The following is a 12,512-nucleotide window of genomic DNA, read 5'->3' as shown; positions in this document are numbered from 1 at the left end:
ATGAACATATCATAATTTATTTATTTTCCTATTGACATTTGGGTGGCTTCTAATTTGGAGCCATTGTGGATGAAGGGGCTATGAACATTATTGTATGTGTGTTTGTTTTTTGTTTAGATTTTTTTTTAAATTTTTTGTTTATTGCAGTAACATTGTATAAATTTCAGGTATACATCATTATACTTCTATTTCTGCATAGATTACATCATGTTCACCACCCAAATACTAATTACAACCCATCACCATGCACATATGCCGAATTATCTCTTTTGCCCTCCTCCCTCCTCCCTTCCCCTCTGGTAACCACCAATCCAATGTCTGTCTCTATATGTTTGTTTATTGTTGTTATTATCTCCTACTTAATGAAGGAAATCTGTATGTGTGTTTTTGTAGACATAGCTTTTCATTTCTTTTGGATAAAAATACCTCAGAGTAGAATTGCTGGGCCATATGATAAGCATGTGTTTAACTTTAAACTGCCAAATAATTTTCTCAAAGTGGTTGTACCATTTTACATTCCCAAAAACAGTGTATGAAAATAGATTCTCAAAAACTTTAAAAAATGTATATTTTATACCAGCAGCTTACATAGCTTTATTGATAATATTTAAGTATTTTACCTAATGAAAATGTTTCTTCTGATCCTTAATTAACTAATATTTAGGTCTAACTTAGTTCTGGAGGAAGATGTTTGTAAGAAAAATGTATAAGTACCTGTTGAACTTAATATAAGTGTGGTCATTTATTTTCTAACAGGAGTAAATAATGCATTTTGTAAGAAATTAGAATCCTTCAAAGAGTGTGTTCTTACCACACTTTGTATCCTCTTTGCTCATCCCATACTGAGTGCTCACTGCATGCCAGGTAGTGGAGATAGAACAGTAAGCAAAACCGTTCTAGTCTTTATCTCCCTGGACTTCACCCTCTAGAGAAGTCAGTCACACTAACAGGCTTGGAAAGGACTGGAAGGAAATAAATGGGAAACATGGGCAAACATGACAGAGGGAGCGTGATCTGTGATATCTGGGAAGAACTGCCCTGAAATGGGACCTTTAAGATGAGGAGGATGAGTGGAAATGACGTAGGTGAAGAGGATAGGAAAAGTTCCTGGCTGTGTAAAGGACTGGGGTGATGAGGACTGTTGGCTCTTGAGGAACCAAAAGCAGCCCACAGGCCTAGAGCACAGAATAGGAGGGAGAGTAGTGTGAGGTGAGGCTAGAGAGGGAGGTGGGCTGGGTGCAGACCACACATAGCCCTGTATGTCAGGTGAAGGATTTGGGTGTTCATCTGCAACGCTATTGGAAGCCATTGAGTGACATAATCAGATTCAAGTATTTATAGAAAAATCCTTCTGGCTGCAGTATGGACTGATTAGAAGGAGGCAAGAGTAGATAGGGTAAAACAAGTCAGAGGCTATTTTTAAGAAGTCCAGGAGTAAGATGGAGTCAAGGAAGATGACAAGAAATAGACAGATTTGAGAAGTATGTAGGAAAGAAATTTGAAGGACTCATGATAGATTGGATAAAGGGGTGTGAGAGAGAAAGGGGTCAAAGTCGGCTCCCAGATACCATTCCCCAAGGTGGAAAATACAAGTGGAGGATCAGGTTGGAGGAGAAAGATCAAGTTTAGCCTGAATTTGTAGAGACAAAGATGTCTTTGAGATAGTCAAAGGGAGAAAATTGTGTGATGACACACAAGTTATGTTGCCCAGAGGCTCAGTCTGAGCTGAGATACAAATCTGGAAGTCACTTAGGTGTGAGGTCGCTGGATCACCGGAGATGGGATTGCCTAGGGAGAGTGTAGTGTGAGCTGTTAGGGATGTCCAGGGCCAAGCCTTGTGGGACACAGCATTAGAGGTGAGGGAGTGGTGATGAGCCTGCACAGACTAAGTGGCCAGAGAAATGAAAGTCAGCAGCATGGAGTCTGGAAGCCAAGGCAAGAGGAAGTGGTCACTACTATTAAATGCTGCTGAGAGGCCAGAGCATATGCCATACTGTTAGAGTAGCGTGTATCCCTGTGAAAATGAAGACCATCCAGTGGACTGTGCTGTGAGTAGTCCGGGTAAAAGGGCCACCTCTATACAAACAGAGTTTTTCAGTGCAAAAGAGGGTCAGAGGTGGCACTGCTGTCCTGTGTTACGTAGTAGCTAACCCAGCACCTTGATAAGAGTTTTCCTGCTGTCAGCATTTTATCTTTATACAAATTAGTTAAATTGTCATTACAAAACTAGTTTTTAATGGAGTTGTGAGAGAAAACAGAAATTAAAGCAATACTTCATAACATATATAAATAGTTTAAATTACTGTGGATTTTTAAATAGTTAACTTTTAAACCTATTTCCAAAGCAGGCAGCTTGACTTGACCCACCGTGGAGTTTATGCCCCAGAAGATGTGTATCAGTTTTTGCCAACTAGAGTTGGGGAATCAAGGACGTTAAAAGTCAATTTGCGAAATAATTCTTTTATTACACACTTGGTAAGTTGGCAATACTACTGTGGGTTTTGGAAAAGTAAATATGTTCAACCATTTGATAAACATTTTCCTGATAGAAGCTTGTTTTATAGATTATATTTAAGCTGTAATCATGAGTTAATTTTTAAAATACCTTAATATACTGTATTTGAAAAGAAACTCATGGGAAGTTGATGACCCTTTATCTGAAGATCAAAAATATTTAGCATTTGTTTTCATTTTTTAACTTTTTCTCTTGTTTTCTCTTTTTTCTGTACCATCACACCGACATATTTCTGGATAACGTTTATTCTAGTCAAAACTAGAGTAAATTCATATTCAAGTTCCCTTAAATGTGTTTTCATTAGCACTTATTGTCTTACCTAATTGTGTGGCTATACTTAAATTTATAAAATGTTATCTTTAATTAAAAAAATGTATGATATGTTTTAACTGTGCTCAAATTTCTGACTTGCATAACTTCATGAAGTGTTTCATATTAAATTCCAGCTGAAGTTTTTAAGTCCCAGGGAGCCTTTCTACGTCAAACATTCAAAATATTCTTTGAGGTGAGTTTGTCATAAATCAAAATGTTTTCATCCTAGTTCATGACTTTGTTTTCAGGATGTGGAGATTTCTCTTGGGAATTAGGAGTTCTCCAGTGTCCCTCTATTACAGCCCTTCGTCTTCATTCCCAACACCATGGAACACTGAGCACATGGATCTTCATAAGTAGGACAGAGAGAAGGAGCCTGCAGGGAAAACAGTTCATGACTGCCCCCAGGTGTGCTTTACTGTGTAGCAACCCAAGCTTTGAGCAGTGTTTTGGACTTAGCATATGATTCCTGTTAACCTAGTCCTAGAACCTTAATTATCTTGTGATTAACTTTAGAACAGTTCCTGCTTTGAATGTTATTTTCACTACGCTAAGAATCAGGGATTTAAATTTTCACTAATTAGGACAAAAACCTTCCCAGATTAATTGGGAAAACTTTTACTACGGTATTTTTCAGTTGTCATTCTTCAAATAACCTATATTGTTCTTAAATCAGGGCCTCATTTTCTTGTCATCCTTGCTAATTTTCTTTTTCCATATGATGTACATTTAGGTTGAAATCTCAAACTGGATTGTCACTGTTATTTAGAATTTTGACAGGGTTCTTTTTGTTAATACTGATGAATAATTTTATCTTCACCTTTGAATCTTTAATTAAACCATTTAGTTATTATCAGATCTTTCATTTTAGCATTAGGAGACTGTTCCAAAAATATGTTATATTCTATGAAAACTTGGACCACTCTGCAAACATTCTAGGGCTGCCTCACTGAGTTACTAAGACCAGCAGTGCTGTATGCTAGAAGCTTACACATATCTTCAGATACTGAAAAGATGACTTGGGGGAGGGCCATTCCCAGCACCTCTTACCTTTTCACTCTTTCATCTCTTTCACCACCCATTCCCCATCCTGTGTACTATAAAACATGTTATTTATGTACTCAAGAGTTAAGCACTTCCTTCGCCTCCCTGGAGACTTACCTGAAGGCAAACTGCAAATTCAACAATGAATGTATCTAGAAAGTTGTCATAGACTTAATTTCTCTCAGCCTCAATTTCCTAATTTGTAAAATGGAGATGATGACGCTCTGACAGCATGGAATTGTTATGAGGAGCTCGTCAGAGATGTGTGGGTATTAGTGCCTGGTCATAGAGAGCGCTCAGCAGGTAATGGTATCTTTAGCATTGTTAACAAAGCCCTCCATTTAGTTGGCCTTACTGGCAAGCTCCATCCAGAGAATTTGATGTAATGTCATATTAATGCTTTCCCATTAAACCCTTCAACAACTACATGGAAGAGAAAGACCTAAGTTTAAAAAGCTACTAAATCCAAATTTTCCGGCTTCTCTGCTCTTAGTTCTTGTCTCCCAGCAGTCTGTGGATCCCTCCAGTTAAAAGTTTGCCCTGATTCATTTAGGACTCTTGATGTTATACTGTTTTATTTAGGTTGGTACTCCTAAATACAAAGTGTCAATTAGTTTATTTAAAAATAGATCATTTAGATTTCCAGTGATGGTAACTTTTTAGTAACTGAGTACAAGTAGATACTGAATAAATGATCTATCCTGAACTCTATAATTATCTGAATGTGAACTTTATCATAACTGCATCATTAATTCTGCTGCTGCTTTCTTCTCTGTATGGTTCACATCCCTGATCTTAACCAGCTTTTTGGAGGAGTATATCTCTAAACACGAGGCGGATTGGGTGGAATACTTCTGTGTAAACCAGCATACACCTGTCACAACTTAGTAGAAGGGCTTCAGATTTTTAAGAAGTTCTTCTCATCTGAAAAAAAAAAACTACTTAAACAAGTTCCAAGAAATCTTACAGATCTTTTTTTAAAAATTCCCTTTAACAGCCTAGTACCAATTTTTTTTAAACGACATTTGCATTCAGCTCATCTGTGGTTTTGGTAAAGAATCATTATTTAAAATAGCTTGTTAAATTGTTTAGCTTTATGTCACTCTTCCCCATTTTATAGCTAGAGGATGGTGCAGTTAAAACTTCCCTGGAGGTAAACATTTATTTTCCCGCTTTCATCACTGGATACATTGTAGTTTCAAATTCTCTTTTGATGTAATGTTCTTTGCTTAATTTGCTTTCACAGACTTTTCTTTTTAATTCTATTTCAGCTGAAATTTGTAAGCCAAATCATCTACCTTCTTGACCCTTTGCAGAAAAAGAACCTAAACCTGTTCCACTGCAATAATGTTACAAGCGGCAGAGTCTATTCCTAATCTGGATATAGCAACAAGACCAATTGAATGAAAGAGATATAAGGGGTGGCAGTCCTTCTGTGGTGTGGTGTAGTTGTCATTGAGATGTTATAAATTCATAGAATACTGACATTACCTAAATTGAAGTATAATTTTGGCAATTAAAATGTCAAATTATTTTCATATTAGACATCTTTATTTTTCATCATCTGAATTTTTTAGCAAGTTACTAACATTATTTCTTCTGTGTGAACCTTCCTGCATTTAATAGTTGTCTTAATAACAGCAGCAACAGCTGGTGCAATTCTTCCTCCTCCTCCTCCTCCTTTTCATGCATGTCTCAACTTCAATATTAAAAACATGATGCTTAAAACATTTTTAATGAGAAATTCAATTTTTATAAATGAGATGGCATTTTGCTTAGCTTCAGCTTGTTCTCTAAAAACCAATTTTGAAATATAAAATATGTTCATTGCTAGCCATTTAAAAGTAGACATTTATGTAGAGTTGAATTTATTCACTTGCCATTCCAAGGCTAGAAAATTTTAAGCTGTCCTAAATTAGAGCACTGTTTTTCTACGCAGCCTAGGTCATATTAATGGCATCTATAAGAACTTAGAAACATGAGAAAATATTTTTAAATTAAGCAAAATCTAGACAGTTTATGTAAACTAGCATTTAAAATAGCATCGCAAGATACAGTTTTGTTTGCTTTATAGTCTTTGAACATGTTATTACTTTAAAATATTTAAAAATTTTATGCTTTGAAGGTAAATTTAAATAAGGTAATTTTATACCTTATTTGTGGCAGGTACTTAAGTTATTCTGATCATGATGAGTTTCCAGAAAGTATTCATCCATATTAACTCTCATTATGGAACTTAGGATAAATATTTATGTTAGAAATTCCAGCATCAACTTTAATAAATGTTACATTATGTTACGTTAAATAAATGTTACAAATTCCAGCATCAAGTTTAATAGCAGCAACTCAGTATAAATCTCATAAAATATAAATAAGAAAGTCATATGTGTAAAGCAGTAACTCTGTGATCTGTTTAACCAAATGAGTAAACTCTAGGTCAGAGAAAACTCTTCTCTCATGACAAATCCATAGGCTTAAATTTTATGTAAAGGAAGGCAGAAATTTCTGATTTCTTTATACATAAGAATGACTTCTTTCAACTTTGCAGAAGAAGCAGAACTTTGCTACAGTATCTCACTTGAAAATTTTTACCACAAAACTGAAGTAGTAGTGCTTGTGCTCATTATAAGTGTTGAGTGCTTTTGTATTTGTCCCAAATATGAGACACTTTGACTTTGGACAAGGGATTGTGAAATATAATTGCTGGTTGAGAGCAGCAGTTAGTTTGCTTTGGCGTGTGAAACAAAATCTGTTTTCAGAATCATGAGAAGCCATTCCTAATGGCTTTCATTAACCACGTTTTCGTGTATTAGATCGCTCTCTGCTCTGTGACACCATTAACTATACACTTCCAAAGTAACAATGTGACTTAAGTCATCTGTAGGGTACATGAGGTAATAGTTGCCTTACAAATACGCACCTTTTCTGAGGCTGTTGTGAGGCCTGATGGGGCTGCTCTCAGGGAGTTCTCATGCTGACACATAAAGCAGCACGTGGCCTTTGGGGTGTAGACTGGCAGCGACATAAATAGGGGAAGAACTTCCAGAAGTTACAGGGGTTCTGCCTTGTGCAGAGATGGGTGGGCGTGGCTGTATGTTGGATGTTAGCCTCCTTAAAGTGATAGGTTATAAACAAGGTAATAGAGAAATGGAAACATTAAGTTTTTTTGTAAAGGTTCTTTTTTGGATTCCAGCTGATCATCCCTTTCTCATAATTTTTTAAAAAGAATTTGTTCATGTTCCCACTCAGCCCTGAAAAGCATCCTCCTGTTAACCGGTTGTTTTATTCCAGTCTAATCTAACGTGATTCCCCTCCTCCGTGCCCACGTCTGTGTACACCAACGTGCGGTGGGTCCTGGCAAACTGCGGCTTCTGAGCTGACAGACCCTGCCATGTCATTTGAGAGGGAAGGACAGTGCTCACAGAAGTCACAGCCAAGGAACAATGCTATCATTGAGCTGTTGTCATTTCTCACTAACGCACAGCAATCAAGCAGTTTGTTACTTTTTTGCAGTTTCTTTGATAGTGATGGTACCTTGGCTGTGCTAATGTGCTAGATTTTTCCTATACAAAGTATTCCTTTTAAATTAGAAAACAAAGAAAAAGTATGGTTTATATAATTTGTAGGTTCTGGTAAGCCCTTTAAATGTAGGCGGGGACCTGTAGTGAAGGAGGTGGTTGAAAGTGCGCTTCCACAGCTGCCTCTTTGCCGTCTGCACGCGCTGTGGTCTTGTGTGCCTTTGCCGTAAAATTGGTCATTAGCTAGTAAAAGGTTTTGAACTATACCTCTCCGCTGGGTTCAGCATACTTTACCATTGCCTTTTCCCTTTGTGTGTGTGTGTGTGTGTGTGTGTGTGTGTAGGGAGATTAAAGCAGTTTTTAATAATAGTACAAGGTACTATTTTAAATATATCCATCTTACTGATAGTATTCTATAGCTATATTAAACTTTATGGTTCTTTCTAAATTGCATTGTAGTTTATTCACTTATCTGTAAATCTGAAACAGATGATATATGTTTATCATAATAGGTTTTTTAAAACACTTCCTCAATTCACTATAGAACAGTTCTATATTCCATGTTGACCTTTGTTAATAATGGGATCTTCCAGAGATTTATTTTGGGATATTTTATTACTTTTAGTAATTAATAAAGTCTCTTAAGCTGCCAAATAGTACTATTATTCTGAGTATTAAAATGCTAACATCAAAGAGAAAATTGTGGTTTGTCAATGCTGTGGAATAGGTACATTTTTTTTTAAAGGCACATTAGCTTTGATGTGGAAAAATAAGGTAAAATGCATTTGGGAAAAATAACCCAGACTTTAAATATATGTGTGTGTGTGTATATATATATTCTGCATTGTCAATTATATCCAGGAAAAGGGCTTTGAAATATTTAAACTGTTTTCTAAATTTCTAACCCACTGTACTATTGTACACCCCAAATCTAACATTGTACTGGGTTTTATCAGGAATGTGTTGGAAATAAAAGCATATATCAGTTCTGATTGCTGAACTTTAAAACATGTAGCTCTGAGATGAGACTAAGGGATGAAGTACCTTCTCTCTGAGGAAAGTCTAAAAGCTATAAATTTTCACTTGAAAACAGTTAAGACTGAAAGTCAATGACATCACATAGGCTGTGATCAAGTATACGTGTTCTCCTTCACTATGGAGTAAAGGTATATTTTTGATGCTCTTGGGACCTGGTTTTATGAACAAAAACAAACCTCCCAACATACTACTTTTGAACATAGGGCACTCGTTATCTGCCTCTATATAATCTGAAAATAAATTGTCAAGAAGATTTTTGATAAAAGTTTCATATGAATTTTGGAGCAAAAACTTACAGCCCTCTTAATCGTAGGCATGGGACCAGTCTGTTTAATGTTCTTCCCAGTTGAGTATGCTGCCGTAGTCAGGAAGGTCGGGGTATGGAGGATGAGCACTGACTCTTTCTTAGGTGAACAGCCACCTGCTCTGCAGACAGACTACGAAGCTCCATACACAGCAGATCAGACCTTTTATTTCCCTTTTCCTGTTTTTTTGGATAGCCAGGAATATATATACAGTACTGTTGAATCAGATTTTAGATTTTTCTCTCTTTTGTGCCAGTTTCTTATTAAATAATAGCATCGAAGAAATGAGAGCTAAATTTACGCTGAATGTAACTTGACTAGATTCTTTCATCAAAAACCTACTGAGCTCTCTGCCAGGCATTGTGCTAACTATGGCAGGTGATTCACATGTTGTTGTAGCATCAGGCTGCTGACGTTTCTTTTCTTTGTCTTTACAGAGCCCAGCATTACATCAACATGCCCGTGCAGTTCAGACCAAAGTTGGTGGGCAAATTTGAAGCTTTGCTCGTTATTCAAACAGACGAGGGCAAGAGTGTCGCTATTCGACTAATTGGTGAAGCTCTTGAAAAAAATTAACTAGAATACATTTTTTGTAAAGTAAATTACATAAGTTATATTTTGGTAACTTCATTTTTCTACACTACAGTTATGCTTTTGTATATATTTTGTATGAAAAGTTGGTATGTATAACTATAGATTTTTTTGTTTGGAGATCCTAGTACTGAAGACCTGACTAAAATATCATGTATCTAGCCTACAGTATTGTACTTAACTTTTACAGAGGAGAAGAGAGTTCTATTTTTGCATTGATTATGTTATTCTAATGGCATATATTTTAATATGGTATATCCAGAAATAAACTTAATTTCCACTGAACTTTGTCTTTATTTTTATATGATGCCATACAGAAATCAGAGTATCGCTTTATTCTGCTAATTATTTCCAAGGTCCTGGGTCTGTTCTGTTATTTTTCTCCTCCATTACACAGTTTCCTTTCCCCTAAGAAATTCCTTCTCTATTCCTTCTGTCTTGTAGCTAATTGCTCAGAGTAGAAAAGAAGCTTACTTTCAAAGAAATTGTTTTTCTCCAGAGTAGGGAAAGTCTTCATATTCTGTGCGAACACATTGGAGAGGTTGATGTATTTTAAGATAGCATTTATTGTAATTAAACCTAGATGGAGCAATTGCTCCAGAATCCAGAGGGGCTCTCTGCAAGCAGGTACCCTGGGACATAGGGTGAGAGGGGAGGGCAGTGAGTCACTGAGGGGACAGAGCTCTCCTGATGTGACATCTTGAGCTGTGGCAAGGTATGAGGTAAGAGAGAAGAGAAGGTGACACGTTACCTGGTTTTACCCAAGAGGAACATGATTAGTAATTGCTTCTCAACCCTTACTAGTAAGTCTCTTGGTAAAGTTTTTTGAGCCCCAGCCAACAGCCTTCTCCTTTGAAACAACAAAATCCCAGGTTGTAGCTGGGGGGTGATGACAGTGGGATATTGATGGAGCAGAAAGACCTCAGAATGTGTAAAAAGCTGCCTAGATAACTTAAACCCAGTAGCAGTTTTGAACCAATGATTGTGAGCTTGAGATAGAAAAACAGATTGCTTCTTTCCTCTTCCATCTCACTACTTTCTCTTGCTTAAAAATTCTTTCTTAGAAATCAAATTTGTGAAAACATTTTTCACAAGTTAAATAGTTGCTGCTTTTACTGATATTGCCCTACTCCAATTCTAGATTTTGTACATCAAATATGAGATGACTTCAGGCTTGAATGTGCATTTATTTTTTAAAAATTATTTAATTGAGGTCATATTGGCTTATAACATTTTATAGTTTGGGGTTATTATATATCAGTTTCTGTATAGAATGCATCATGCTCACCACCAGTAGGCTACTTTTTATCTGTCACCATACATATGCACCCCTTTACCCCTTTCACCCACCCCCTACACACACTCCATTCCCCTATGGTAACCACTAATCAGTTCTCTTTATCCATGTGTTTATCTTCCACATATGAGTGAAATCATACAGTGTTTGTCTTTCTCTGCCTGACTTATTTCGCTTAACATAATGCCCTCAAGGTCCATCCACATTGTTGCAAATGGGACGATTTTTGTCTTTTTATGGCCAGGATTTCATTGTATATATATACACACATCTTCTTTATCCATGTGCCAGTTGGTGGGCACTTGGATTGCTTCCATGTCTTGGCTATTGCAAATAATGCTGCAGTGAACAAACGGGTGGGTAAATCTCTTTGAACTGTTGATTTCATGTTCTTTGGATAAAGACCCAGTAGTGGGATAGCTGGATCGTATGGTATTTCTATTTTTAATTTTTTTGAGGAATCTCCATACTATTTACCATAGAGGTTGCACCAGTTTACATTCCCACCAGCAGTGTATAAGGGTTCCCTTTTCTCCACATCCTCTTCAACATTTGTTATTTTTTTGTCTTGTTAATTATAGCCATTCTGACAGGTGTAAGGTGATACCTCATTGTAGTTTTGATTTGCATTTCCCTAATAATTAGTGATGTTGAACATCTTTTCATGTGTCTGTTGGCCATCTGTGTATCTTCTTTGGAAAAATGTCTGTTCATATCCTCTGCCCATTTTTTGATCTGGTTGTTTGTTTTTTTGTTGTTGACTTGTATGAGTTCTTTATATATTTTGGAAATTAACCCCTTGGTAGATATATGATTTGCAAATATTTTCTCCCAGTTGATGGGTTGTCTTTTCATTTTGTTCATGGTTTCCTTTGCTGTGCAGAAAGCTCTTTAGTCTGATATAGTCCCATTTGTTTATTTTTTTCTTTTGTTTCCCTTGCCTGAGTAGACATCATTTTTGAAAAGATGCTGCTAAGGCTGATGTCAAAGAGTGTACTGCCTATATTTTCTTCCTGGAGTTTTATGGTTTCAGGTTGTACATTCAAGTCTTTAATCCATTTTGAGTTAATTTTTGTGTATGGTGTAAGATAATGGTCTACTTTCATTCTTTTGCATGTGGCTGTCCAGTTTTCCCAATACCATTTATCGAAGAGACTTTCCTTTGTCCATTTTACATTCTTGGCTCCTTTGTCAAAGATTAGCTTTCCATAGATGTGTGGTTTTATTTCTGGGCTTTCATTTCTTTCCATTGATCTGTGGGTCTGTTTTGGTGCCAGTACCATGCTGTTTTGATTACTATAGCTTTGTAGTATATTTTGAAATCAGGGATTGTGATGCCTCCAGCTTTGTTATTTTTCTCAGAATTGCTTTGGCTATTCGGGGTCTTTTGTTGTTCCATATAAATTTTAGGATTCTTTGTTCATTTCTGTGAAGAATGTCACTGGGATTTTGATTGAGATTGCATATTGCATTGAATCTGTAGATTGCTTTAGGTAATATGGACATTTTAACTATATTTATTCTTCCAATCCAAGAGCATGGAATATCTTTCTGTTTCTTTTTGTCTTCTTTGATTTCTTTCAATAAGTCTTATACTTTTTAGTGTATAGGCCTTTCACCTCCTTTGTTAAGTTTATTCCTAGATATTTTATTCTTTTCATTGTGATTGTAAATGGGATTATATTCTTGACTTCTCTTTCTGTTAGTTTGTTATTAGTGTATAGAAATGCAACTGACTTTTGCAAGTTGATTTTGTACCCTGCAAGTTTGCTGTAGTTGTTGATTATTTCTGATAGTTTGCTGGTGGATTCTTTAGGATTTTCTATATATAGAATCATGTCATCTGCAAACAGCGAGAGTTTTGCTTCTTCCTTTCCAATTTGGACTCCTTT

At 36.2% G+C, this 12,512-nt stretch overlaps 1 protein-coding gene across 12 annotated transcripts in view; it reads left to right on the top strand.

Annotated features, from left to right (window-relative positions):
* LOC101394358 (nucleoporin SEH1) overlaps positions 1–9,608 on the top strand; it is a 164,090-nt gene extending 154,482 nt beyond the window's left edge. For 9 of the 12 annotated variants that reach the window (XM_087438931.1, XM_087438928.1, XM_087438936.1 and 6 more), the window contains 3 exons: positions 2,346–2,475; positions 2,962–3,020; positions 9,170–9,608. In XM_087438931.1, coding sequence (XP_087295057.1) covers positions 2,346–2,475; positions 2,962–3,020; positions 9,170–9,308 — 328 coding nt within the window. In that variant the 3' untranslated portion in view covers positions 9,309–9,608. Of the gene's footprint in view, positions 1–2,345; positions 2,476–2,961; positions 3,021–3,075; positions 3,236–9,169 lie in introns of those variants that run through there. The other 3 variants (XR_015554247.1, XM_087438927.1, XM_087438933.1) reach the window with 3 other exon arrangements.
* Positions 9,609–12,512: the final 2,904 nt, after the last annotated feature.

Source organism: Ceratotherium simum, chromosome 14 (genome assembly GCF_057802395.1).
Source record: "Ceratotherium simum simum isolate JZ-2026a chromosome 14, ASM5780239v1, whole genome shotgun sequence".
Taxonomy (NCBI): Eukaryota; Metazoa; Chordata; class Mammalia; order Perissodactyla; family Rhinocerotidae; genus Ceratotherium; species Ceratotherium simum.
This window is presented reverse-complemented; position numbering and strand designations above follow the sequence as displayed.